Source organism: Chaetodon auriga, chromosome 7 (genome assembly GCF_051107435.1).
Source record: "Chaetodon auriga isolate fChaAug3 chromosome 7, fChaAug3.hap1, whole genome shotgun sequence".
NCBI classification, from domain to species: Eukaryota; Metazoa; Chordata; class Actinopteri; order Chaetodontiformes; family Chaetodontidae; genus Chaetodon; species Chaetodon auriga.
Genome location: NC_135080.1, coordinates 23,190,326 through 23,216,675, shown reverse-complemented (window position 1 = coordinate 23,216,675; position 26,350 = coordinate 23,190,326). Strand labels below are relative to the sequence as shown.

Here is a 26,350-nt window from a genome sequence, read left to right as displayed (position 1 = left end):
TGTGACATGCTGGAAACATAAAACAGCCCTCAAGACCCCTGCATTTTCAAAGCATAGTGGTCAAGCCCATAAGAGAGCAGAGTTTGAGAGCCACGTCTCAGTGTGCCAACCTCACATCATGACATGCCATGTGACTTGCAGAATGACAAATGTGACACACACCCTCCAACATAAATACACGGGTTGTTGAATACGGTCGTACAAATATCTAAACAGCAACACAGCTCTCTGATGGAACCACTAGCCTGCTATTGTGAGGAGTAACTTATCTGGACAGCAGATAGAAACTGACTAAATTCGCACAAAGCCTGGCAGAGTCACACCAACACACATAATATGAGATACACTGCATGCCTCTGGTGTGTTGTCATAAGGAGAAAAAAACAAAAAGAATTTCACAGGTGATTCATTTATCTGGAATTAGAATTTCTTGTTTATGTGATGCCTGCCTATTTAATTGATATAGGTTATTAATGGTTGCTTTCTACAATTTATGTCAAAATACAAAAAAAGGAAAAAGAAGTTGAATAGGGATTTGGGTTTCCCCCACAACAGTAAAGTTAAAATCCTAAAGTGACACTGAAGATCACTAAAGCAGTGATCGTCGACTGGTGCCCCACGAGCCACATCTGGCCTGCTGAAGCTTCCCCTGCAGGCTGCAGAATATGAATGAATTCAGAAAATGTACGCATAAACGTTATTCACCAGTGGAAGAGGCCCAGTCTTTCTTTCACACAATCAAACATGGCAGAAAATGATTGCATCCTCTAAACCTTCTGCAAAGTCACATTCTCGTGTTTTTCTAAAGATGAGGCTTGTGTAATCATCAGCTTTATAAGGCCAACAAAAGATCAATGTAATCTTCAGAAAACATGAGTGACAAGTTCAGTGGAAAATTGGAATAAGAGAGAATGTGGAAAAAGAGCTATTTCTAATGTTACTGACTGCTGGATGGAAAGCTCTAATGTCACTCGAATTGCCAATAAACAAACAAATTCTACATGTACTAAACATTTCCTCCTCTTATTTATTATCTTAGCATTTTTACTTCTGCTTGTGTATTTTTAAAAAACATGCGTATGCAGGTGCAGAATGTGCAGAGGTATTGTTCAAGTGCCACGCACATTGCACAGAGGACGTACAGTGGTGTGCAAAGAGCATGACATGGATGGGCCTAATAGGAAGAATTGTGTTTTTACAGTCCTGTATTCAGGCCAGTGCATTCTATTGCTGATGAGCTACAGTTTAAACAAAGACAACACATAGTTCAGATGCCTGCTACTGGGGGGTCAGCAAGTTTGTTTTCAGGGAATCATCACTTCTTGTGGTGTACTGACACTCAGCCACCTCTAGAGGGTGTGCCAACACACATGATCAACAGCAAACATCTGTAAAGCTACTGTGTGTGGTAGATGTGAAGTAATATGACAACAACGTATGTTTGGAATGAATAAACAAAGCAAAACACAGATGTTGGTGTGTGAACTATGACAGCTACGTTCTCTGAGTGCATCATAGAATCATGCTCTTATACAGAACCTTCCTCTGTAATGCTCAATGCAGATGTTATTTTTCAGGAGTGCCCGCCGTGCTCAACCTGCTATGACTATGATTGTTAGCAACTTTTAACATTTTCCAGAGTGCAGTCACAGCCACTCAGTGACAACACAACACTGTAACTGCATTTCATTAAGGCCATATGCTCTATGGTCAACAGAAAGAAGATCATCTCTGCCGATTTCAAGAGAGATGTCACTGCTCATTGCTTCTGAGCAAATTACATGACAGTCTCGTTTTGTGTGTATGACTGGAGGCAGATTCTGAGCAAGTACGATGGCAATGGCTATGGTTTTTACCACAGTTAGCGACACACTGCCTCTTGCCTGTTTACAGTCAGCTTTGTGTGTTGCCTTGCCAACAGTCTGCAAGGCTGGGGCTAGATGCATGCACATAAGAAAAGCCCACATTTCTGGTGGGAAAAAGAAACACACTTACTTTTAAACATAAAAGACTTGGATATCAGCACCTTTTTGGATACGTGTAAATATTGCAATGCTGACCTGTTCAAGATGGTGGCTGAACGAATGAAAGTCGTGTCATTATTTGCATCATTACATTCATTGGAGTATGCACAGCTGGATTTCAATGGGGAAACTGGTGGAATTCTCATTAGCCATGTAAACTGTTTACAAGGAAATTGTCTTTTCACAATAAGGGCAAAATCCAGATTTTGTGCATGTATGTGCAATCAATGAGTTTTGCTCCTGCCTCTAAACCTGCTGGTCTATAACTTCTCTTTTCCTCTAAACCACAAGTGTCCAAAAACATGAAAAACTGCTGGAAGCTCTGACAAGACTTTTGGAGTTGACTTCAGATAAAGATGGCCAAAATTAAGAGCAATCTCATACGTCTGGGGTTTATCTAAAGGGGGCAAGTGGTTTTCTGTCAACATTAATATTAAGAGAAATGCAAAACAAACGGGAAGGCTCCCAAACAAAAGCTCAGTTGTCTGCAAAATTGGGTTGCAGATGACAAAGCCCAGATTTACCGGACAACTGAGACACAAATATCTGAACAAGATTTGGACTACAGAAACTGCACAGAAGTGGAGGTTAGAGGTAAAATTGTAACAGAAACAGTTGGACTCAATAACTGCCTTTACTGATGTGATTTGCAAGTCATCAGTAACCACTACTAATGAGCTTGGCAGATTTTTATATTTGGCTACCATTGTTAGCTTGGCAGTTTCCTTGTGTTACATTAAAGACCAGTGTGAAGGGCTTAGTAGTATCTATTGGTGAGGTTGTAGTCTGCAGTCAACTGAATATTAGATTGCATTTCTGCCATATTCTGCCAACAGATCCCGCTAAATCTTACACACTGTTCCATTAAACAGTTTGATGCCATGTGTTTGGCTTCCACTACTTTTCATTTTCATAATTGTTTGGCTCTCTAACTGATTAAGTTTGTAGGCTGTTGGATCAGCAATGGCTCCTGTGTCAGTTTAAAATTCTGTTAAGTGTCTGTCTGTGTGTGAGTGAGTGGCTCAGGTGAGGCCCCAGGTAGAGCCTCTTACCGTAAGTACCATATTCAGCGGGGCTGGTGCCTGGGTAGAAGCCTGGTGTGCCTGCTGGGACTGGGTATTGCTGGGGTGTGGCCACATAGGTTGCTGACCGGTACTAAGGAAACAAAGAAGAAGGAACATGGAAGGTAGGAAGAGGGGAGGAGAGGAGAGACAAACAGTATTATTAGATGCAGTCATAAGAGCAATATAAATCATGAGTACAAACATAGGCCTGTTCAACATTTGCAATACACACCTTCAGGCCATGTATATTTTGTGGCTGCAGTGTTTACAGAATTGATTCAAGGAAGAATGCAACAATATCACGGAAATGATACAAGGAATAAAATGGTGGGGGGGCGTTATGTTAGCTGTCCCTATGCTATCTGGTTTGGATAAGAAGAAAATCTGGCAGCATCTCTACTTGAAAAACCCCCAGCTCGTGCCCCCTACCTGGCCCGGTATGAAATAGGCGGGTCCCTGTGGCGAGCTGGGGAAGGGCAACTGTTGGCCAGGGATCATCATCATTTGGGAGCCAGGGCCTGCCTGGTAGACATGGGTGGGCGTCACAGGCCGCGGGCCACTGCTGGGAGGGACACCCCGAGGCCCGCTGCTGGGAGGCAGGCTGGCCCTGTTGGCGTAATAGGGCTAGAGAGGAGGCATGGGAGTAAATACAGGTGGGAAGGGAGAAGCGTGGAGGGTGAGAAAGAGGATTACGAAGGTGGTGAGGGGGCAGAGAACAAATGTAGATGATAGTGGGAGACAAAAAAAAAAAAGGCAGAAGAAAGGCCACAGGAAAATGTTGGAAGAGGAATGTGATGGAAAGAGGTAGAAGAGAGAAGAGACAAATAAAGGAATTATTAGTTGCCTTTCTGAAACCTCTGACATAAGAACCGTCACCCATTCACTCGTATGATTTTATCTCGTGGTGTAAGTGGAGCTAGCTTGTCCGGCCTAACAGCTAGGCTCATAGTTTGTCCATGAATCTATGGCTAGACTCCAACTGGAAACATATTGGCCCTGTCTGCCAGAGAAGATAAAGCAGCTAATGCTGGTTCATTCAGAGCCTTCTCATTGACATTCTGCTGCTGGCCTGGGAGCTAACTGCCATAGCCAGCAAAATGACACCAAGCCAACACAGCACAACACTGCCAAATATTAGACACACACATATGCACTCCTTAAGAGGGTGAGGGAAAAAAAGGGGATGGAAAATCTGGAGTAAAGAGGAAATTAAGTTACCTGTAGTGACCTGAAGCTTCCCTTCAGCAGTGCAAACACAGATGACACACAGAGACACATCAAATGGAAGCATGGAGAGGGTGGGCAGAGAAGGATTGAGAAAAAAGAGAGCACCACAATCAGTTAGAGCAAAGCCCCCAGAAACTGTCTTTTCTGAGCCAAGCAGTGAATTCACAAGCAGCATGCAGAGAATAGGCAGAACAGTGAATCTGAATAAACTAGATCTAGTTAGTATTGAATAAGATGCAGACTAAAACTCAACAGGTATAACTGGAAGATGGGCCTTAATCACATAGATGTTTAATTTTTTTTAATGAAGAATTGACTAATTTAGTTTATTGTTTTGTTTTTTAATATCATATTAAGCACTTTCTCACAACATTTTTATAAAGGTTCTTTTCAGGTATTCCTTTACACGGGACATTCTTAAGCTCATTTTTATATTTAGCTACAGCTACAATCGACTATAGCGTGATTTTAATGCTTACATATATTCCCACATGTAGAGAAAGGGCAATACTTCGTAAAAATATCTGTTCTGGACTAATATGACACATTCTTAAATATGTACAGCATTACCAGTAAATAATATTCTTTGCACTCATTGTCATTTTTCAATTTTTGATACATCATGAATAATAATTTTCCTCTTTTAACTGGGTGTCACTAAGACTGGCACACATGTCAAATTTGGGGAACTAACTTTATTCTTCTGAGCTTCCAACAGTTGCATGTACAAATATTTCCTAAAGACGACAATGGTCACCTCAAAAACATTATCAAGTTATGACACAGAGGCACTCAGTCAAGAAATATTGTTTGATTTCAAGAGTGTCTGACATTAGTGTAGCTGTCAGTGAGGATGTTAGTCAGTTGTGCTGTTAGTACCTGTTGGTGTATAGGCCGGGGCCCTGGGGCAAACTAGAGGAGGAGAGGCAGACAGGACAGAGGTTAAAGACAAAAGCAGGAGATCCATGCTTCACTCTCCACTGACAGGCTACTTCCAGTTCTGCACCTTCACAACTGCACTAAAAGAACATTTTTAAAAAGCTAGAAATTAAGACTTTTTACAAAACATTTACAAATCAAATAAAGTAACAAGGGTCTATTGGTCGAACTCTAATAAATTACAATAGATGCAGTTAGAGTCATTTGTGATTTTATGTTGCAAATCAAGCTATGATATTGAGGCAGAGTATGAAAGACAGGTTGACACTGACAGGTAAAAATGGTGCAGAACTGGTGAGAAATAAGAAGGCAAACTTGCATGCGGTCATTCAAAGAAATTCACAAATTGATTTGGGAGACTGTGCACCATGTTTTCCATTGGGAAGATTCCAGATAGGAACAGTGAGGAGGAGTGTGATGCCAGGATCGCCTGTGACGTCAAATGAATCCGCATGCACGCATAAATCATCCACCCGCCACCCACTCGAACAAATTATGTTCTCTGATTTAGAGAACCGCACCCGCATGGAGATTTGACTCCACTTCCACTGGTCCCTGTTAAAATTATGTTGAGCAGCACGAAGCTTCTGGGTCATTTCTTTATTGTCTGTTGTATTTATGTATGACTGTTTACTTTAACAACCTATTCTTAATGATTAGAGAGGCTGCTTTCAGTGATTTGAAATGCGCAAGTCCATGAATGCGGTAATGTCACTGCAGCAAATATCATGGAACATTTAAGCAAGCAAAACTAAAAACTATAGTTACAAACTTGACCAGACAGAAGAAACTCTCCAGAGTAAACAGGATGAAACTTTGAGCTTTCTGAAATAATCTCATTAGACAGCTCTGATGGAGCTCAGGAGCTGCTTTACTCCAAACAACTTCACTGCACGAACCTGGACTGTGCGTGTTGCCTTTCGGAGGTGTAGAAGAATACAGAACATGAGCATTAGATCCTGACTGGTCCTGTCAGCATGTCGGGAGATTTAAATTATCAATGAAGCTACGCTGCTGTGCCTTATGTAAATGCACAGTGTCTCTCTTAATGAGCGGACTTGCTTATTAATTCGTACCTGATGAAAAATGAAGCCTAAAATATGTTCACATTTTAGAGAATGTAATTAATGTTTTCCTCAATAATGATGTTTTATTTCACCCATCCGATACTAATCAACCTTGACTGGTTTGACTGTCACTTATCTGACAAAAGCGAAGGTTAGGAACCAATTTTGGAGTTAAGCAGTTAAGCCGACTGTTTTCATAACCTGAGAACTGCCGTTTCTGACATGATGGAAGAAGTTGTTCTTTTCGGGAATGGAGCTAAATCTACCACTGTAGCTGTGCTGTGGGGTAGGTGAGCAGTGGGCAGGCCTACCTGTCGGGGCTGTGGTGTTGGGTTCATTTGTGGAGGCGGTGGGGTAGCAAACACGACAGAAGGGGGCTGCCCAGGGGGGAATGAGGGCTGCAAGAGACAGAAGTGACATCAACGGCAAAAAAGAGGGACGCAGAAGGAATAGGGAGTGAGAAGGTGTGGATGAGCAGTAGACAAGTGGTCAACAAGTGCATAGATACGGAGACTGATATCTATGTCACATTATTCTGCTTTTTTCAGAATACCAGCATCTTCTCATGTTTAAGTTTGTGGAGAGAAGGAGTGTGCAGATGTGTGTTGTTTGGAACAAAAACTGCACCTGAACAGCAGGAAAGAAAACTTTCTGTGTTTGATTATGCTCTCATTTTAAGCAGTACTGTGGAGCATCAACCACATATTTGTTAGCAAGCTACACTGTTAGCTGCCATCATGATGGCAAGGCTAGAAAAGGACATACTAGCAGTGATAAACATAGCCGTAGTTATTTCTGACAATTGCTATAGAGTACAACGACTGTGCTGTCGGACTTTCTACTATTTGACTAAGAGTTGTACCAAAGAACGGCTTACGGCTGCTGCAACCATTTTCTAGCAGAGAGAGCGTGTACTGTTGTGCCATCTGCTTTTCATTACGCACATAACTACGCTGTCACGGCAGCCTTTTCTCTTTTAGAAACAAAGTGGGATACAGCAACATGTTCTAACAGAGCCAATGCAGGAAGTTAAGTAGCTGGGTTTCTTACCTGTGAAAGGCCAGGGGAGGGGGCAGGGTGGGGGTTGGAGGGGGATCCTGTTATAGGCTGTGGTGCTTTATTCATTTCATGGAGCTCTGCATGGGGAGGCAGATGTGGATCTGTGTACAAATCTGACAGACAGATGAGGTTAAATGTACCACAATGTCATATAATGTAGTCGTGCAGTGGTTTTAGAGAATGGGTAAAAGTCCTTGAAAATGATATCAACAAATCACCTAGACCATGCCTGTGAAGAAAGGTAAAGTAACCTTCACATTTGACTGGAGGACTCAACTCTAAGTTGATATTTGTTCCTAATAGTCATAGCTCATTTATATACTTACATTTTATGAACCCTTTTAGGTCCTAAGTGTGGTTACACTGAAGAACGCTTTTTCCTAAAAGACATACAGAAAGAGAAATCTTGTTAGGAATGAGCATGTACTGGATAACAGCATATTTATTTATTTAGTTATTTTTAACTAAAGATGTTACTATGTACCAAACTGACAGGGAGCGTTAAGGCTGGTCTGACGTATCTGAACAGTCTGAAGACCGTATAACAGATAGTTTCTGATGATACAAGTCGGCGATTATCATGATCCAATATGTTATGATGATGTCAAGATCATCGTGAAGGCAGAAAAAAATATTATGCTCTAAATTAGCAGTGAATTAAAGTTTGAAATGGCTTGGATTTGAATTAACTTAGTATTACAAACAATAAGTTAACAGGGCAAATCCAGGTGAGTGTTGTTAACGAGCTCTGCCAGAGTAATGTGCCTCACTAAGTACTCTTGTACTCTATTTTATTCAGTGAGAATTAAAGCAAATGGGTCTTTAAGCTCACTTCACAACAGTCAGTTTAGTTCAGTGGGTCAGTTCACCTCATAACTTTACTTTTTGTGCATATGATCTGATCAATCAGGACAGGAATAGGTTCCTATTCATCTGGTAAGCCAGAAACTTTTCAGTTCTACCCTTATACACAGAGAGATCCACTATAAAAACTCAATGTTTGTTCAGAGTTAATCTTAATTATCGGGGAACCAGGCATAATTTGAGGCTGTAATAAAGATTTGCAAAGAGAGAGAGGGTAAAATTAAATACCAATGAACAAACAGAACTGAAATGAACAAACAGCATGTGCATGTTATTAAAATCATCCTAACCTCTAGCATATTAAATTCCTTCAATACAAACCATATTACACAGTATCTTTTTACATAAGGACTGCGACTAAGGCCTCTTTTCAAGATCAGTGAATCTGCGGATTATTTTATTTGTGGCTTGATTGATCGTTTGGTCAGTTAGCCATTAGACAAAAGTGAAAAATATCCATCACAATTTCTAAGAGTCCTGAGTGATGTCATGAAACAACCCACAAGCCAAAGATACTCAATTTACTATAAAGTAAGACAATGGAAAGCTGTGTTCACATTCTAGAAGCTGGAAACACAAAATATTTGGCACTTTTTCCATGAAAATGAACTTAATTGATTATCAAAACAGTTGAATCACCTGTTGATCAACTAATCGATTGATCCATTCATTGCTGCAAGCTCTACTTAACATTTTTTATCATTACTTTAATTTCTGAATCTTTCACTTTTAATGTGGCCGATCGTAGGCAAACAACAACAATTTAATAATAATAACAAATGAGACAATTTCTGCAGTTCCTGAACAGAAAAAGACACACAAAGTTAATATTTTCTTGTGAGGAAAACTCAAGTGCAGTTTTCTGTTTTCTCCGAACCACTTAATTACCTGTGACATCGCTTTGTCAATCACTGTTCCAGTGTATGATTCAGAGTCTCCTCATTTAATCCAATCACATTTACAGTAAAATCCACGCCTAAAAACAACTTCATAACACACATAACAGTATCTGTGACCTTAAAATGTTAAAAGTTTCACGACACATATAATACCACGTTGAACACGAGAATTTGTCCAGTTGATGTCAAAACTGTGAGCTCTGCATTACTTATTTCCTGAACCATTTTGGACAGCGTTTTGTTGCTAAAGTAGAAATGACTCCTTGTGCGTCTGCGTGGATAATTTCTGACTGAGAAGACTGACTGAATTCATTCTTCAACATGTAAGGTAACAGGGCACTGAAACGACACATCAGTTAGCTAAGTAGAGACATTCATGTACCAACAATATTTCTAGACTTATTATATTGTACCTTTGCAGCAGGTTTATAAACTTACACTGTTAAAATCTTACAGTAATACTAAACACATATGTGATATGTGAACCGTGTAATTAGGCCACATTTGGTAATGATACCAATCCAATGTATCAGACCAATGAATCTAACCAAAGCTGAATTTTTTTTTCCAACTACAGTGAACATGCCTTAGTTCACACCTCCTAGAGCAGGTTTTATTTTGTATCCACTGGCATGCTTTCATTGGTTACTTTTACAATTGCATCACCTATGAAATTTGTTTTGCTTTCAGTCTGAAGTGAACACACCTTGACACATAAATGCAGTTCTTTTTTCAGAATGGCTGAAACTAGGTGTACACATTTTTGCACAAAATACTGCCACCCCACTAATAACTCAAAGTTGATTTCCTGATTCCATTATAATCATTCTCCTTAGGTTGTACAGTTCTTGCGATAGTGTCATATTTGGTATTTATAGCTGAAGCCTACATTATCTCTGCCACTGGCACACTCATACACCCCCTTTTCCTGACACACACACACGCACGAGCAGCAGTGTAAAATGCCTGAGTCATGATGAATCAGGGTGTTTTTTCTTTTCTCAAAGAAGAGGAAATCACGCTGTAAAAATGGTCACAATCACCACTGTCACCATGACTATATCGACACACAAACAAAAGAAGGCCAAATGATAAATGATTTTAACTGAGCAAGGGTTTCCATACAGCCAGATGAAATCCCTAGCTTACAGAGAAACTGACCAACAGACACCGATGGTAGGCTCATCCCCTGTACACTGCAGCCTTGGAGCTTGGAGAACAGTGGTGATATAAGTTAGAGTTAGGAAAGACTGTACAGAGGTGACAACAGTGCAAAGGCTCATAAACAGACAGAGAGATTGTCAGACACGGCGGGTCTGGCTGGGAGATGAAATGCTGAGTAAACAATCCCTGGGCTAAAAGAGGGTCTCGGACTAACAGCCTAGACTGCCTCGCCGGCTTCACTCCTCTCAGAGGGGAACACAAACAAAACCTTTAGTTGTTTGGGGGAATGCTTTACCCTGAAGTACTGAGACGTGGCCGGCTTCTCCAACAACTACTGTGCCAGTGACACACACCATCAACACCACACAGGTTTTCTGCAGACTTTATGAAAATGAGTAATGAGTCCAAATCATGGTAACAGTCTGCACCATGACAGCAGCAAAGAGGGGTACCGCAGAGGCCCTTGTTTTGGCAGGAATCTGTGTTTTAGGAGTTATGTGAGCTAACACAAAGCAGCCCCCACCTCACCTCACGCCACCTCCTAATCACACACAGTCCAGTCATTCGAGCTGGTCTGACATGCAGCACTGTGGAGATCCAGCCACCAGAACCTCTGAGGAGAGGGGGAGAACATTTGCTAAAGTTTGCTAAAGAAGCTAGCTATCATGTCACCTATAAAGGGTGTAGTCACTGTGAGTTTTCCACAGTACACACGATCGAGATACACTGTACCAACTGTTGTTAAATAACTGCTTGCTGACAATAGCCTTTCCCAGTACAATCTATGCTGAGAACTAAGCAAACTTTACTGCCTGGTGGCATGAGTGAAAAAAAAAATACATGAGTCGCTGGCTTCATGAGTTCATGGCCTGCTGCAGATTTCAAGATACTTTGCAAATGTCATAATAGACACTGTACATCATTACCTAGAAGAACTACTTATAATGCATTTCCACATACTGACTCCTTAACTTCTCCTAAAAGTTCATCACCCCTTACTTATGCTTTTACTAACTCCTCTGTTATATACAGTTCACCAGCTTGCATGCTGTGATGGCAGTCTGTACCTGCCACAGAGCCACTGTGTTGGCACTGGTAGTAATACAGTGACACAAAAAGCTCCAGTGGTGGCAGGCTTCACTTGTCTTGACTGAAACACTTAAACTGTGGAAAACTATAGCTTACATTTATCCCACAAGTCAGAACAAGGGGAGCAACGGGCCTGCTCTGTAAAGAGGTCCGCCCTTTATATGCAGAGCTGACATATTCTGATCACATTCATAGCAAGAAATCTTCACCTGTCAAATTTCTGGAGTTCTCCTTTAACATAAAGCTATAGCAAAAAACACTGAATAAAACATAGATTCTTTAGAAAACTGCTCTGCCACTCACCAACACCTGAAGCAAAACTGGTTTTCCATGCTCATATTTCCAACCATTAAGTCCAACCAGCAAATGTGGCTCCAGTCAAACATGTCAAGCTGAGAGTGATGTACAGTTAAGTTAAGCTCCAGTGACACAGGATCACACCAGCACAGCCTGTTCTGCTCCCCATCTTCTTCTGGTTAACTAATATGCTGCCAAAACCCACACATGACCAGACTCTAGGCTTTCAAGTTCCTCAACAGGAAGCTCAGTAGTGTCCTTATGTCAGGCAAACTGTGACAGCCTGGCTCTGACACATCATTCATTTGTCCTGCATTGCACTTCTACTATTGGTTTCATTTACTCTGACTAAATCATGCCTGAGATCACTGTATAATATCACCAGGACTCACTAGTGGTAAACAAAGATGAATGGTTGTAGATAGACAAAGACAACATCTGCCTCGAGTAGCTATATGGTGGCCGTTGCCATTCATTGGAAACTGCATCCATTTTGGACCAACATTCTCAGCTGAGGTCACATGTCTGCAGTCCTCAACATCAGCCCCATGCCTGCCGCAGCAAGCAGGACGATGTGATCAACAAACGGCTTAAATATGAATATACCAGCGATGTCATCCTCTACACTAACGATGTGACACAATGTCAGTGTCAGAAGACAGCTGCGACGCTCATACCAAGCTAACTATACCGGTGTCTCGTCTGCTTTAACTGTGGGACACTATTGCTATGACACAGGGGCGTGTCTGTCTGTCTACTCACACGCACAACGTAGAACAAAGACAGCTATTTGGAAAGGAATATAACAAACACACACTTATCAAAGCCTCAGTCTTGCCAAAACACCAACAAATATGGGTGCGAGGACATGCTGCTGTATGTTGTGCTGTTAGCCATGTTGCTAACTTTCCTAGGCCCAATCTGGATTTACCACGTGGTTTCTCCTGCTATTGGCGCGATGTACACCCCAGCTGCCGGCTTCATGCCAGCCACACCTCAGCAGATATCGGTTAAGACAAGCATCTATTTCATGAAAAGCAAAAACATACCAAACACACGGCGCTTCAAGGAGTCCGCAGTGAAGACAAGCGTGACGGCGATCGTATCAATGAATGGGAATAGTAACCTAGATAACTGTCAAACTAAGGAGGTGGCTACTGGTTATTAGCTCGCACATTTGCATCCAATAGCTCAATATGCTGCTCACATTCAGTCACCAACTCTGCTTGAAAGCTTTAGCTAGATATAAACACAGCATCGGTGCTGTCAACAATGTCGTGACAACAATGAGAAACGTTACTGTAACTAACGCTGGCCAGAATGACTCAGACACCTCCGTTTCATCTCGCCCAGTTTAACAGCAACATCACCACCACGAGAAGCCTACGTTTGCATTGCTGCATCACAGAGCATGCTGTGTATTGGGAGATGCTGAAGGTAAACGCCATATTTACATATTCTGGGGTGGCATAAGTTCCATTGCAACGACTAACCTGAAGACGCAGCGACCTGTCAAGCTGCTCAGCAAGGCCTTTATGAAGGTGTCACAGCCTTCAAAGTTCAAAACAACTGTCCTCTCAAAACAGCCTCCGGCCGTTTTTACCCTTCAATGTCTCAGAATTCCTTAATGCGTGATACAACTTCCACTCGTTAGGTATTTGACAGCATATACTGTCACATACTTTTAGCCTGGGTCACCAGAGGAGTGATGTCTGCTTGGTTCATGGACAGAGACACAGAGCTGCACGAACGGACGGACTGCTCACAACCAGATATTTGAACCACCATTACATACTTTGCCGCTGAAGAAAAATGGTTTCAGATTGCTGGCACCAACGATACATGCCCATCACATGGTTTCAGGTATCAGGTTATCAGTTGTTTATCAGTAACAATCACAACTGTCAACAGACATTTCTCTACATACATCAAGGAGAACACAAGCTCCACCACTCACTGCAAGGAGTCTGACAAGTGGGCAACACACAAGTAGAGTGATTTAACCCACTGCCACATATATAGCCCACTGTGTAGCTAGCTAGCAAACGTTAGGATAGCCAGCAGCATAAATTATGTTAACCGGCGAAAACAACAGCATTGTGATGCGACAGTCTGTTTGTCGCATGCCTTGTTTAATATATTACACATAATACAATATGCTTTTAAACGTCACACGAGTAAGAGTCATCTTGGATGTCTCAGAGTATTAGCTTGCTAGCTGAACTAGCTAAAGTGAAGAAAGAACACCCACGTCGCATTAGCATGGAATGCTAGCAACCCGCTAGCTAGCTAATCCCTTAAAACACAGCAGGAACATCACTCAGCAGCAACCACTGAAGAAAGTCACCACAGTTAGGTATATCTCCAGACTGAAAGGCGAAACAAACGCTTAAATATCCTTCCCGAGTCCCCACGTAACAGTGACTTGACACTTATCTGAAAATTTGAGCATTTTAATAAAGAATTTAGCTCAGGACCATAGCCGTTACCTTTCTCTCCTTGAGTCCGCAGAGCCGGACGGACGGAAAATCTTCCCGGAAGCCGGTAGCTCGGTAATTCCGGCAAAATCCCATCACGTGAAACTTTCCCAGTAGTCGCGTTCTCTGCCGTATAAGCCGTTTTCAAATGGTTTGTGACCCGAGTTATGGAAATTGTGTTTGTACTTTAGTAACACGCTTAGAGACGTTTTGACATTTCAATGTTATCCAAGACAATTCAACTTTCTCACAAGGACAAGCTCCCAGTTTTATGCAGATTCATATGACAAACGTTTCATGAAAGTTTACTTACGAGAAATGAAACTTTGCCATTTTCTGTAAATAGCTCCAACAATTGTTAGAATTGTTAAATTATAATTAGATTCTATCATTATAGGTCAAATAATTGCTCTGCATAGAGCAAGTAGAAAAGCCATTTAAAATACACTCAGGGGACAACTGTGATGAGAATGCTAGAAGAGGGACACAGAGGCCAAAAGGAAGCCACCTGATTCATGCATGCTTAGGAAGAGAAAACCCATGTATAACAAGTTTACATCGCAGATTTATATCAATGTATATAATATAGTATGGTATCAGTTCCCTCCACAAATATGGACACACTCACACGAGTGTATATATTTGTCTGTGCAGAATACTCATACATGTGTATGGTAGCAAAGATTTCATTCCCCTAGTTGGCATCTGTAAAACCGTGATGACAGCTCCTCATTGAGGAGAACCTGCAGCCCGTTTCATTTGGATGAAAGCACTTGAGTAAATTATAAGACGGCCACAACATTCTTGACACCTAAATCAACATAAGACATAGCCATCACATTTCCACCATGTGGATCTGAGTTTTTATTTTTGATTCAATCTTTTACAGTACTGTAACAAAAACCAAAACAAAAAGAAACAGAACAAAAACGTGATGAAGAATACATACTTTCAAATGCTCTAATTACAAAAGATAACAGAGGATGTAAGTACTGGGGGGGGGGGGGGGAACACATTTGAAGCAATGATGTGGACTGAACAGTTGTTATTCATTTGCTGATGACATATGCAGGAGGATGGCAAGCAGTTCCCACACTGAACTGGCCCCGGGTCAGTCGAACAGCTGGTTCAGTGCATGTGGGAGAGGTGGATCAAAATTAGAGCAATGAGGGAAGGAAACCATCTATGTAGAGTGGATGAGGTCCCAGGTTTACCCTCCCTGTGTCATCCCAGTCCAATTAACCAGACCCCAACCATCCATTTTTAATGAGTGCTGGAGCTGGGCCACAGACGGCAGTGAGAAGACACAGCGAGGCAGAAGGATAGGCCTGCTTTGCTCTTTTCAGCCATGCAATAAACTACTAAATATAACAACTGCCAAGAGCCATGGAGGGCTACCCTTACAGACAGAACAAGAGGCCTGCAAGAATAGAGATTTTTTTGCAGGGGGTCAGAGGGCAGTCTAGGTTTCATAGTTGGGGTTCTTGCTGAGGATCACAAAGCCCTCCAGGATGGGGGTGACAGGGAGGTACTCCTCTGTGGCCAGCTCTGCCCTCTCTCCGTGAGCCAGTAACACAGGTGTGGTGTGAGTCTGGAAACCTGTGATGGCCTTTGGCTTACCTGCCTGGCCCACAACATCCACAGCCTGCAGACAGATGAGACAAACACACCTTTAGACCAGAGTTCCACAACTTCTCTATCATTTCTTAACGACAGGTTTATTTTGGTGAACACATCAACGGTCTGATGTTGGTCTGCATCCCAACATCTAACACTGAGAAGAAGAGTTCTATATTTTGGGAAATACACTTATTTGCTTTCTTGGGCAGGTTAGATGAGAAGAATGATACCACTCTCATATCTGTACTTTAATATGAAGCTACAGCCAGGAAATTGTTAGCTTAGCTTAGCATAAAGACTGAAGGCAGGGGGAAACAGCTAGCCTGGCTCTGTCAAATTAACAGGTGATATCTCATTTGTTTAATCCACAGACAAACAACAAGCTGTGGTTTTATTTGAAGATCTGCACCAAAATGTTTCTTGGCTGGTCACGCTGACTTTCTGAAGTACGGTAGTTGCTTAGCAACCGAGTGATGACGACAACAAGATATAACATGTTCAGATAAGATGAGATAGAACTTTTTTATTCTGAGGGAAATTAATGAGCGTTAGAGGTGCTGGTAGGTGGATGTTGTTCCTTATGGAAAGAAACTGGTGCATTAACAAGCGATCTCATGATTAAGCTGAAGTTCTAAGATTTCCCATGAATGCAGCTTCAACATAAACAGAGGAAACAATAAATCCTAAAACAAAGTGTTTGGGCAGGGAAAAAAACTTACTTGAGTATCAATTTTGACAACTGTGAGTGTAGAAATGTCCCCTTTGTTTGAAGTGTGACACTTCATACTTGGTGTGTAAAATAATTTTAGATATACATAATATTCCTTAACTTGAAATACACAATAGTTGAACAGTAGCAGAATTTCTTCAAACGTTTCAGAGAAATTGTACTAATTTTCCAAAGCTTCACCTGCCCAACTCTGACGGACACGGGCAGTGGTCGTAGCTCCTCATCGAAGGTGACCAGCATACGTGGCTGCATGGCTGCTACCAGGCCGTAGAGGATGTAGTGAGATTTGCCCAGGATTACTGCAATACACACAGCGAACAGCAGGGAGATATATTGACACAGGGAAGTCACCGACGGAATACAAACTCCAAGCCATTACACAGAAATGGACAGTGTTAAGTGTGTGGAAGCAGAAAGCTGAGGCAAGGGCAGCAGGAGGAAAATGAACTGACTGTTCTTGACATCGAGGAAGGAAACAAGCACGGTGAGCAGTCCAGCCACGGCGACCTGACTCATCAGCTGCCTGTCGCTATGGTAGGGACAGAGTGTCAGTGTGCCTTTGCCCAGGTGAGTCAGACCCTGCGGAGGCAATAACACGAGAGAGTCAATAGTGGCTGATGTACGCACATACACACTTTCCCAAAAGTTCACTTGCGTCTGGTACAGAGTGCCTTTTGTGTTGCCACCCACCTGAGCCAGTCGGACCATGAAGAGATTGTTGGGGTCTTTGGCGTGATACTGAGCCAGCTGCCGCAGCATGGCGGCCAGGCGGGCGTTATTTGTGCCTGTGAAAGGGGAAAAAATGAAGAGCCTGGTAAATATGTGGAGGACATTAACACCAGAGGCACTCCCAGAGGAGGTGGCACTGAAAATGACATATACGCAACATACACGATTCAAGTACTCAATGCTTCCTAGTGAACAACGTGACAAAGGAAATTGATGCATTTTTATGATTCATTAGTCAATCATAGTCGCGATTCAACTACTGGTGCCATGACCATGACATGTAATTATTTAAATGAAGTCATTTATAGTTCAAAACAGGTTACAGTGCATCAAAGCAAAGCAACACCTGTACAGCGGTTTAGTATGGGCACAGGTGTTAACATTATTCTGTTATCGGAACCACACTTACCACTGCCCACCATGCCCATGGCAAAGATGGAATTGTGGGACACCTCGGGGTCAGCATCATGCGAAAACTTGCTGAGAGTGTCCAAGATGTTCAACCGAGGGTTGGACACGGAGATGAGAGCCAGGGCCAGGGGTACTGCTCGCCTCAGAGTGGGCTCACCATAACGCAGCTGATGACAAGAATACACGGAGAGTTTAAAATGGTACATCACCAAGACACAAAGAGAAGAGACAATCCGACTCTTGTTATCGAATTGCTACTTAAAGCTATCATGCCCAACAAAAGAGGAATCTGTGATGCTACAATCTTAGTTTGATTCATTAAAGACACATTAACCAATGGCACATCATGAGTAAAGACAGAAGAGACAAAATATGAAGCAGGATCAAAAGAAGGGATTTAATAACACACAAAAAAAGGACTGATGGTGAAGTCTGAAAATATGAAAGCACTGTTCACACAAGACAACCAGACGAAAAGGTCCTTTTAAGAACAGCCTGAGAGGAAGGAAGAGTGTGATCAAAAGAATAACAGATAGTGACGGAAAATAAATAGGAAACCGACAGTAAGCAGTGCTACTGACCAGGTGTCCAAATGTCCGCAGTGCCATTTCAGAACCAATCTCCTCCCCCATGGCAATGAGGGCAATGCCAAGAACAGCTACCCCCTGAGAGGGAAAATAAACCCATAAATCAACCGTTTTCTCCTTTTCCCCACAATACAGCATCCATAATACAGCTGATGAAGGAAGTATACTGGTGAATAATTGATGACTGAGGATAATCATGGTAAGAAGTTACCTGGTGGGAGCCCATGTCAGCAGAAGTCTCCTTCTTATCTTTGTCCTTCTTATCCTTCTTGTCCTTGTCATCCTCCTTTTCCTTCTCCTTGGCTTCGTAGTGCTCACTGCAGATATGGAGAAGCTGCTGCACCTTCAGCACATTACCAGAACCTGAGAGGGAGGCGGGGGCAGATCATCACCGTGAGTTGTTTTGGGGATTTGAAGATTAAAATCAGCAGACATTGCACTACAGGTAGACCTGTGTCTGGTTGGCTTATACAGAAGCGAATACTTGCAGCGATCGAATAATTAACACCCGCATGTGAGCAAACAATGGTTTTTGAATGGCAGTACAATAGCTGGGTTTCCATCCAAATATATCACAGATTTCAACCGAACTTAAGAGAAGAAAATGCAAATAATTGCGTCCATCCACTGCAGTTATGCCATAATTAGGAGTTGGTTCAGAGATGAGATAAGCAGTGGGTGGCGCTGGTGTTCTCCACTCAGAACAGCATTATAACTTTGCAGAAGAAGAGGGTGTAACAAGATCATGTAATTAAAAGAGCGGCAGGCCATAGAAATACAGCATTTGTTTGTTTCATGTATTAATGTAAGGAAGGTTACATCAGATCTGTGTGTGAGTGATGAGATGTTATAATCTGCAGCTTCTTCTCTCGAGGGGAAACAGCTGATCAGTCACGTGAGATCAGAAGTTATTCAAATTTTGCAGTTTCCAGTAACCTTCTCTAATGCCGTACTTGAAAATGCACATTAAATAATGTTAGAGGCTCATGAGACTGACCTGCGTATGCACAGATATCCACTAGTGTGTTGGCAAAGCTGCGGAAAGGTTCAGGTACGACCTGCAGAGCTGCCAGGGTCGTCTCAATCGCCTCTCCTTTACCTGTGGACGATCAAGGACAAACAGGAGAGTTACAGCAGCTAAATGACAACAGAAGAAAAGACAGAGTGTCGGAGTAACTGACAGATCTTGACCTACACAGGTGTGGAAAAGGCTGTCACACATCACATATTGTGTTACTTTGGTTTGGTCTCCTTTGCCACCGCAGCTCTGTCCCACTGTCTGGAACTATGTTTAGTGATTACTCATTCTGAGGCCTGTGGCTGCACATGCGTACCCAGGTGGTTGAGTCCCAGGCCTAAAGGCAACCAGCGGGCATACGAGTCCTTCAGCTCCTGTTCATTCTTCTCCATAATGGTCTGGACGATTGTGGAGGTCACGTCACCGTTACAGGATCCTACAGCGATCATACCACACGCCAGCGCCGTCACTCCAACCACCTGCAGGTCAAACACACACACACACACACACACACACACACACACACACACACACACACACACACACACACACACACACACACACACACACTTGAATGCTGCTAAAAACGAACACATGTGGAGTGAGAAGACCATTTAGAGCAAAACCAGACATCCATACCTCCATGCTGGATTTGGAGTCTCCCATGACAGGGAGAAGCAGAGAGAGGACATCTTCCCTGTTGGAGCCAGCGTAGGCCAAGCCCAGTCTGAAACCAGGACAAGGATCAAGACACAGTCATGACGTGTCATCGGAGGATATCATTACTGATCCCCACAGGACAGATTCAGGTGTTAAACAGCAGTAGAAACGACAGAGAAAACCAATAAACTGAAAAAGACACATAAAGCACCTTATCCTTGATCCTGGATAGAATGAACCTGTAGAATTTAGAAAATGTCCTTGTACATATGCTCAAATATTTCATTTTCTCCTCACCCAAAGATGGCTCCTATCCGCATGATGTTACTGTTGTGGAGGACATAGTCAGACAGCAAGGCGAGGGCCGGGTCGCACTCGTTCCTCACACCTGAATTGACAATGCCACAGGCCAGGAGAGCGCCAGACTGTGAAGAGAGAGACGACGCGGGTGTTAGAAACACAAGGAAGACGGTTTTTCCTCCTGAATAATAACTCACAGAAGAGTCATAACAGAATAGATTATAGCTGCTCAGAAAGTCAGGTTAAAAACTCAGAAAGGAGGCAGCTCTGACAGAGGCGTAGTCTAGTCAATACAATCAACTACATTAACTTCAAGCTAATATGATGAGACATTCCTCAATTGATGGCATGTCGAGTGTCCCATTGAGAAACTGCAGCAGTGGTGCAGAACAGTTGAAGATGTTAATTGTAATCTATCAGCTCTATGATGGAACAGTTTCCAATAGTTCCTCGCCTGATGTTTACCTTGATGTAGTCCTCAGAAGAATAGAGATATTTGTCAATCTGGGTCAGACCGCCATCCACGTCCCATAGCAGGATCATACCCAGGGAGGCTGCAGCGCTCAACATACCTGAGGACGTTTATATCACCTTTAGTCACTGAACACTCCCGTAATATGCAAATCACACAAAAAAGAAATCATCGTGAATAATCAGCTCAGTGAGTAAAATGGCAAGAAGGCCTATTAAGCACTACATCTACTAGTGTATTTGTGTGTGTTTTCTTTTACCGTGGTCCTTGTTCTTGTACAGCCATTTGTTGCCGTCGTCTGTGAGCAGCTTGTCCTGTCCAAAGGCTGCGTTCACAAAGCCGTTCACGAAGGAAGATGCTAAGTTCATGCGAGCAGAGTCCACCTGGGAGCCACTGCCTCCAAACCCTGTCACACACAGCACGGAGGTCACACATAAGGCCAAACAACGGACGAGCAGTGACCCTGAGTTTAAGTCTGTGTGCCGCGACGGCCGGCGAATCACAAAACACAGCTGCCATCCTTACTTTACATGAGATGATGCAACATGCACACAACCTGCAGATATGGACTCACTGTTGTTTTCCAGGTGTGTTTTGTAGATGTCATCTGGCACTTTGGGTTCCATGATGTCCAACTGCGGAGGACAAGACACAGTAAATAACGGTGAAGTGTCAGGCGACAGAAGTCATTTTGTGCCATTCATTCCCCGCTGCCTCCATTCACTTGTCTTTTTCACAGCCTTCCAGTGATTCTGCCTCTCATCTTCTGCACTCTCTTCAAACTATTTAGTGTTTTCACATCATCATAAATCATAAAACGCACACAGCTCTCTTCCATTTCAGCTCACTCTGATCTTCAACCTCTCTGCACACATCCAAGGCCCTTGTGTTCCCACTGCATTCTTTATCTTTGTTAACAGGAAGCACAGCGCTCAGGGTTACGACACAGATTTCATCCAGCATTAGGGACACGCAGATCTGATACTCAGTACTGACCTTATGAATTGGATCTGGTATCACTCGTGGCATAACAATCCACATTGAACACAGTTTATTGTCAATCTCAGTATAAAATTCAGTGTTTCCATCAGTTAGTCATTCAGTCACAGCTCCCATTCGGGTTTCATTTCCACAGCGTCTCTGGCATCATGTTACTTTACAGAAAAAATAATTTAATAGAGCATCTGAAGACAGAAAGCTGGATCAGTGCATCCCTATTGACAGTTTCATCACATTATTTCTCGAACATCCACGTCTGCTTTTCAGTGTAAAAATGGGCTGACTAGAAAATGTGTCTTTCTAAAGACAGAGAAAATTGCCCTGGATTCGTAATTTGCCATTTACTCCTGAGAAATAGGTTTAATGTGATTCATTCAATGCAGGACTGTGCAATATGGAGAAGAAGATGCTGCGATAACATTGCAGTCAAAAACGTGTCCTCGTCGTTCGATGTGTAAGTAAAGAGAAATTTCTGACTGTTTTCATCTATAATGCTCGTGAACAGTCATGACAATAATTTGCATATTTAATATTCAAGTTAGCATTCTCTGGCATGAAACAACTCTGCATTGATCCCATGCCTACAGCTGTTTCACAGCAGCATGTAGTTAAATCACCCACTGAATTACTGTTAACAGAAGCCTAAACTTAGGTTTTTGTTTATTCTCTGTGCTTTTCGTAACAGTCAAACATCTCAGACCTTTGTGATATGCAGCCCTAGAAGTAACTTATCAGCAGACAAGCTTGCCAAAAATGTCTGCTGAATAAATATGAACTTGGACATGTATTATTTACTAGACATAGTTTAGCCCTCACCGTCCCTCATGTCTCTTACCTCTCTCGCCAGGGCCAAGAAGTTGCTATTGAGCTGCACGTTGGACATGATCTCTGTCAAGTCTTCGTAGTCCTCTACGTCCTCGTTGAGCTCCAGGAACATACCGTGGCGACCCAGCATGAAGGCCATCTGCTTCTGGATAACTCTGCAAGGCAAAGAGAGTTTGTTCTTCATACGCTGTCCACTCTGACAGAGGGAGGCCTTGCAATACAAGGAGAGAGCATATGCCAACAGGGTCAGCCAAAAGATAGTAGGTGGAAGTGTTTTTAATAGTCCTTACATGTCTTTGCAGGATGTGAAGATGTTTTCTACCAGCTCCACGTCGTTGAGCATCAGGGCCAGGCGCAGGGCCTCTGGATAGCGGTTGAACTTCCTGAAGATGTTCAGGGCACATCGGAGCAGCGCTGAGTTTTCTGGCTCGGGGACGTAACTCACACAGCTGGTGGAGCGATGAAGAACGTTAGGAGTTAAAATGGATATATTTCAAAGACACGTACATCAACGTGTCCTATATGTGTACATCCTGCTAAATAAAAGGGTTTGTGTTTTCTGAGCAAACCTGAACACACCTCGTGAGGTACAGGCAGACTTTGCCGTAGGCGTTTTCATCGATGTAGTCCTCCAGCATGTCCAGTCTCTCAATCTCCATCAGCAGGTCGCAGGCCTCATGCTCGGCATTGTGGGCCATGTTGTAGGGCACAATCTCCTTCACTAGTTTAAGCAGCGTCTCCTGCTGCGTCTTGTCATTCTCCTCCACCTCCTGCCACTCTTTGGCCACCTCACCAGCCAGGTGCCTAGAAGGCAACAGACAGAAAGGTTGAGTCACCAAGAGATGAAGCAACAGCAGATACAGTAGAATCTGACCAAAGACATTCAGATTTCCTGTTTTCAATCAAAGGAAAGATTTTGTACTGCAACATCAGTCTTTCCTTATTCAGATTGAATTTTATCCCGCACTCAACATGCACAACAGGTCACACAGTGACACTGTACTCTGACAGTGGATCAAATGGAATCAATCTCCTTTTCCACACAATACAATTCATTTGTTGTGACATGATTAATCAATAGACTCTATAGAAAGTCCAGGTCCCCCCCCCCCCAGCTTCTGACCTGCTATAGTTTTAATTGCTTAGAATCCTTTCTAAAAGGCTTCTTTCATTTTTCTGAATGAAAAGCTAAAACATAATTCCGAAACTATTGCACATAAACTATTGTTATGGCTGGTAAAATAGGAACAGCATCATACAGGTAGATTTTTCTATTGATTTGACAGCAAACCAAATCACATAAACAAACACCAGTAAAGAACCTCTGCAACCACAAAAGAGCAGTATGTCTGGTTGCTGGTGATGCCGCGTCATGTCTTACCTCACATATTCATGTCCCCAGGAGGCCAGCTCTTCCTGGGAGCCGAGCAGACGGTACTTCAGACACTCCCTCTCACCACTCATGGTCATGGCCAGCACTGACACCACATCAGCACAGAAACGCTGCAAATACAAACACCACACAGAGTCTGAACTTGAGGTTTTTAGTCAAGACTGGAGCTGCAACTATTAGTTATTTTATCTATTAGCTGACTGTCAAAACATTAGTCTGCAACTATGCTGATAATTCATTAATTGTTGAGGTCAATTCTCAAGTGCGAACGCCATGCCTGGGATGCATGCATGCGTTGGTCTTAATGTCACTGTTTTGAAAAATGTGACACATTTATAATTTAGACTGAAACATTTGGAAATAATATAAACACAGGAGACAGATACATACTCATCACTCTACTTTTCTTTGTGTATAAAGGTAATGTGCAGTATTTTTCAGATGGTGATTCTACTGAAAAGTTGGGGGAGAAAAGTGTGTCCGTGCATGAATTTTCAAAATTTCTGGCAGCACAGTAGAACCTGACCTTGTTCTCTCCAGGAGCCATGCCCTCATAGATCTCTTTGAGCTTGCCGTAGTGTGGGCGCAGGAATTTGAGGGGCTTGGGTACGGACGTCATGGAGGTGGTTGAGGAGCGGATTTGTCTGCGCAGCTCTTCCAGTGCAGGACGGTACAAGGCTGTGTTCTTCTCCTGCCAATGTGGAGAAAAATGTGAGTTTTCTGCCTACTAAGGACTTTTACACCCTAACATACAACAGTTGCTCTAAACAGAATAAATAAATAAAAATCTAATACTTACACCCAGTCTCTCCACCATCATCTCCAGGTCCTCTTGTAACTGCTTGTCTTCTTCTGACTGAAAAGTAGTGACCAATGACAATGACATTATCTGTTATTAACAATCAAAATCATGCATATTGTAATATTATCAATTGTCATACTTAACTAGGAAGAAAAAATTACCACTGGCCACCACCTAAATGATACGGATTTCTATTCTACCAGCTACTTCACAATATATTTATAATGCAGATCCCCAATCTAACAGTAGATGCTAGGCTCCGAAAACCTATGGTTTATCAAACTGACTTTAGGCCCCAAAAGCACTTTATTTAAATTACATTCCAACATTTGTTACTAGTGTATTCTGACACCTTTAACCTCATGAGTGTACCATTGTACAATAATAGCACCGCCTGAACAACTTACGAATGTTGACAGAAAGCCTAAACAAGACAGCAAAAACGTCCATATTTGCACCGAATTTCACACCGCTGTCCAGTAGCTAAGAGGGTTATACCAAATTTTGTGACCCAAACACTGCAAGACCTCTACCAAGCAATCGCGTAAAATACTACATCTGGTCACAGAATACGGTAGATCACCAGAACAAAATAATGTGACTGGTGACACTTAGCGTTAGCTCCAGACGGCTAGCTGCTACAAGCTAAACCACTCCGTTGTAACAGTCAGGTTGGTGGCTAGCTGAATGTGCTAGCACGTTAGGGAGAAAAGCTACCGTTGATGACAGCACAGACAGCAGCGATAACAACTAGCAAGCTAACGTTAGCTTAGCTAGGCTAGGCTAAAGTTAGCTAACTGGACAAGCACATCGGGACAAATTTTAAAGAAAACGAAATTCAAATAAGTCAAAGTGCGGATGCTTTATTTGAGAGGGTATTTCAACGTTACGGACTGTCGGTCAGTCATCGATCTTAAATGGCAATGACTTCGGCCTGCTCAACCATGTTCACCCAGCGGCAGTGACTAAGGCAAAATAACACCTATGGCTCATGTATCGTTATTTAGCGCACATTTCAATGAAAAAAAATACCCCAACCTACCAATTCTTGCTCCTCTTTCTTATCCTTATCCTTCCCCGAGGGCTGCTGCCCCTTTTCCTTGTCTTTCTCCTTCTCATCGGTCTTTTCGGGCTGTTTTTTCTCTTTGTTTTTTGCCTCCTCCATAGTTGCGGTTCTATAAACTGTCGGCTAGCAAACGGAACTGGGGAGGACTGTGAGCGGACGGCTTCTTCTTCAGTATGGAAATGTGTCGTGATTTCTCTTTACCGCCCCTGCTGGTGGTGATTTCCTATAAGTGTTTGGGGTACTTCAAGTCCTGCAAAACACGGGAAGAACTCCGATCGACAAACCAGCGTCAAAGTTAAAATAAAAAAGCAAGTTTGAAGCTCTAAAGAAATCTACAGTTTTGAGTTGTAATTAACTAGTATTTTCACGCATCCACGTTTTGAGTGATACCCCTGAAGCCATACTAAACGCTGTAGTGTCAAGTACGCACGTTCAGCTATATTTGTGTCAATAGATATTGAAGCATTTCGACTGAATACCTACTAATAATAGAAACTGTCTACCATGTCTAATTTTTAAAAAATTGTATGTAGCGAGAATGGCTGACAAGTGTTCCCGCGATGTGAGG

At 42.6% G+C, this 26,350-nt stretch overlaps 2 protein-coding genes across 5 annotated transcripts in view; both read right to left on the bottom strand.

The window, feature by feature from the left end:
• Positions 1-14,224, bottom strand: part of eif4g1b (eukaryotic translation initiation factor 4 gamma, 1b) — a 39,688-nt gene extending 25,464 nt beyond the window's left edge. Inside the window, exons 1-8 of one of the 4 annotated variants that reach the window (XM_076734666.1) lie at positions 14,183-14,224; positions 7,707-7,760; positions 7,372-7,493; positions 6,633-6,719; positions 5,195-5,227; positions 4,307-4,327; positions 3,518-3,712; positions 3,077-3,179 (exon numbers count right to left, since the gene is read on the bottom strand). In XM_076734666.1, the coding sequence (XP_076590781.1) occupies positions 3,077-3,179; positions 3,518-3,712; positions 4,307-4,327; positions 5,195-5,227; positions 6,633-6,719; positions 7,372-7,446 (514 nt within the window). In that variant the 5' untranslated portion in view covers positions 7,447-7,493; positions 7,707-7,760; positions 14,183-14,224. The remainder of the gene's footprint in view (positions 1-3,076; positions 3,180-3,517; positions 3,713-4,306; positions 4,328-5,194; positions 5,228-6,632; positions 6,720-7,371; positions 7,494-7,706; positions 7,761-14,182) is intronic. The other 3 variants (XM_076734668.1, XM_076734667.1, XM_076734669.1) reach the window with 3 other exon arrangements.
• A 786-nt stretch (positions 14,225-15,010) lies between these two features.
• psmd2 (proteasome 26S subunit ubiquitin receptor, non-ATPase 2) lies at positions 15,011-25,937 on the bottom strand. Its single transcript, XM_076735214.1, has 21 exons — positions 25,759-25,937; positions 24,714-24,770; positions 24,441-24,605; positions 23,903-24,024; positions 23,101-23,325; positions 22,812-22,970; positions 22,532-22,676; positions 21,272-21,332; positions 20,957-21,103; positions 20,691-20,797; positions 20,223-20,350; positions 19,905-19,992; positions 19,582-19,744; positions 19,245-19,346; positions 18,459-18,610; positions 18,242-18,325; positions 17,659-17,827; positions 17,211-17,305; positions 16,973-17,099; positions 16,701-16,819; positions 15,011-15,815 (listed from the first exon to the last, which is right to left on the bottom strand). The coding sequence occupies exons 1-21, from the start codon at positions 25,879-25,881 to the stop codon at positions 15,633-15,635; spliced, it is 2,721 nt and encodes a 906-aa protein (XP_076591329.1). The 5' UTR covers positions 25,882-25,937; the 3' UTR covers positions 15,011-15,632.
• Between the last annotated feature and the right edge of the window lie 413 nt (positions 25,938-26,350).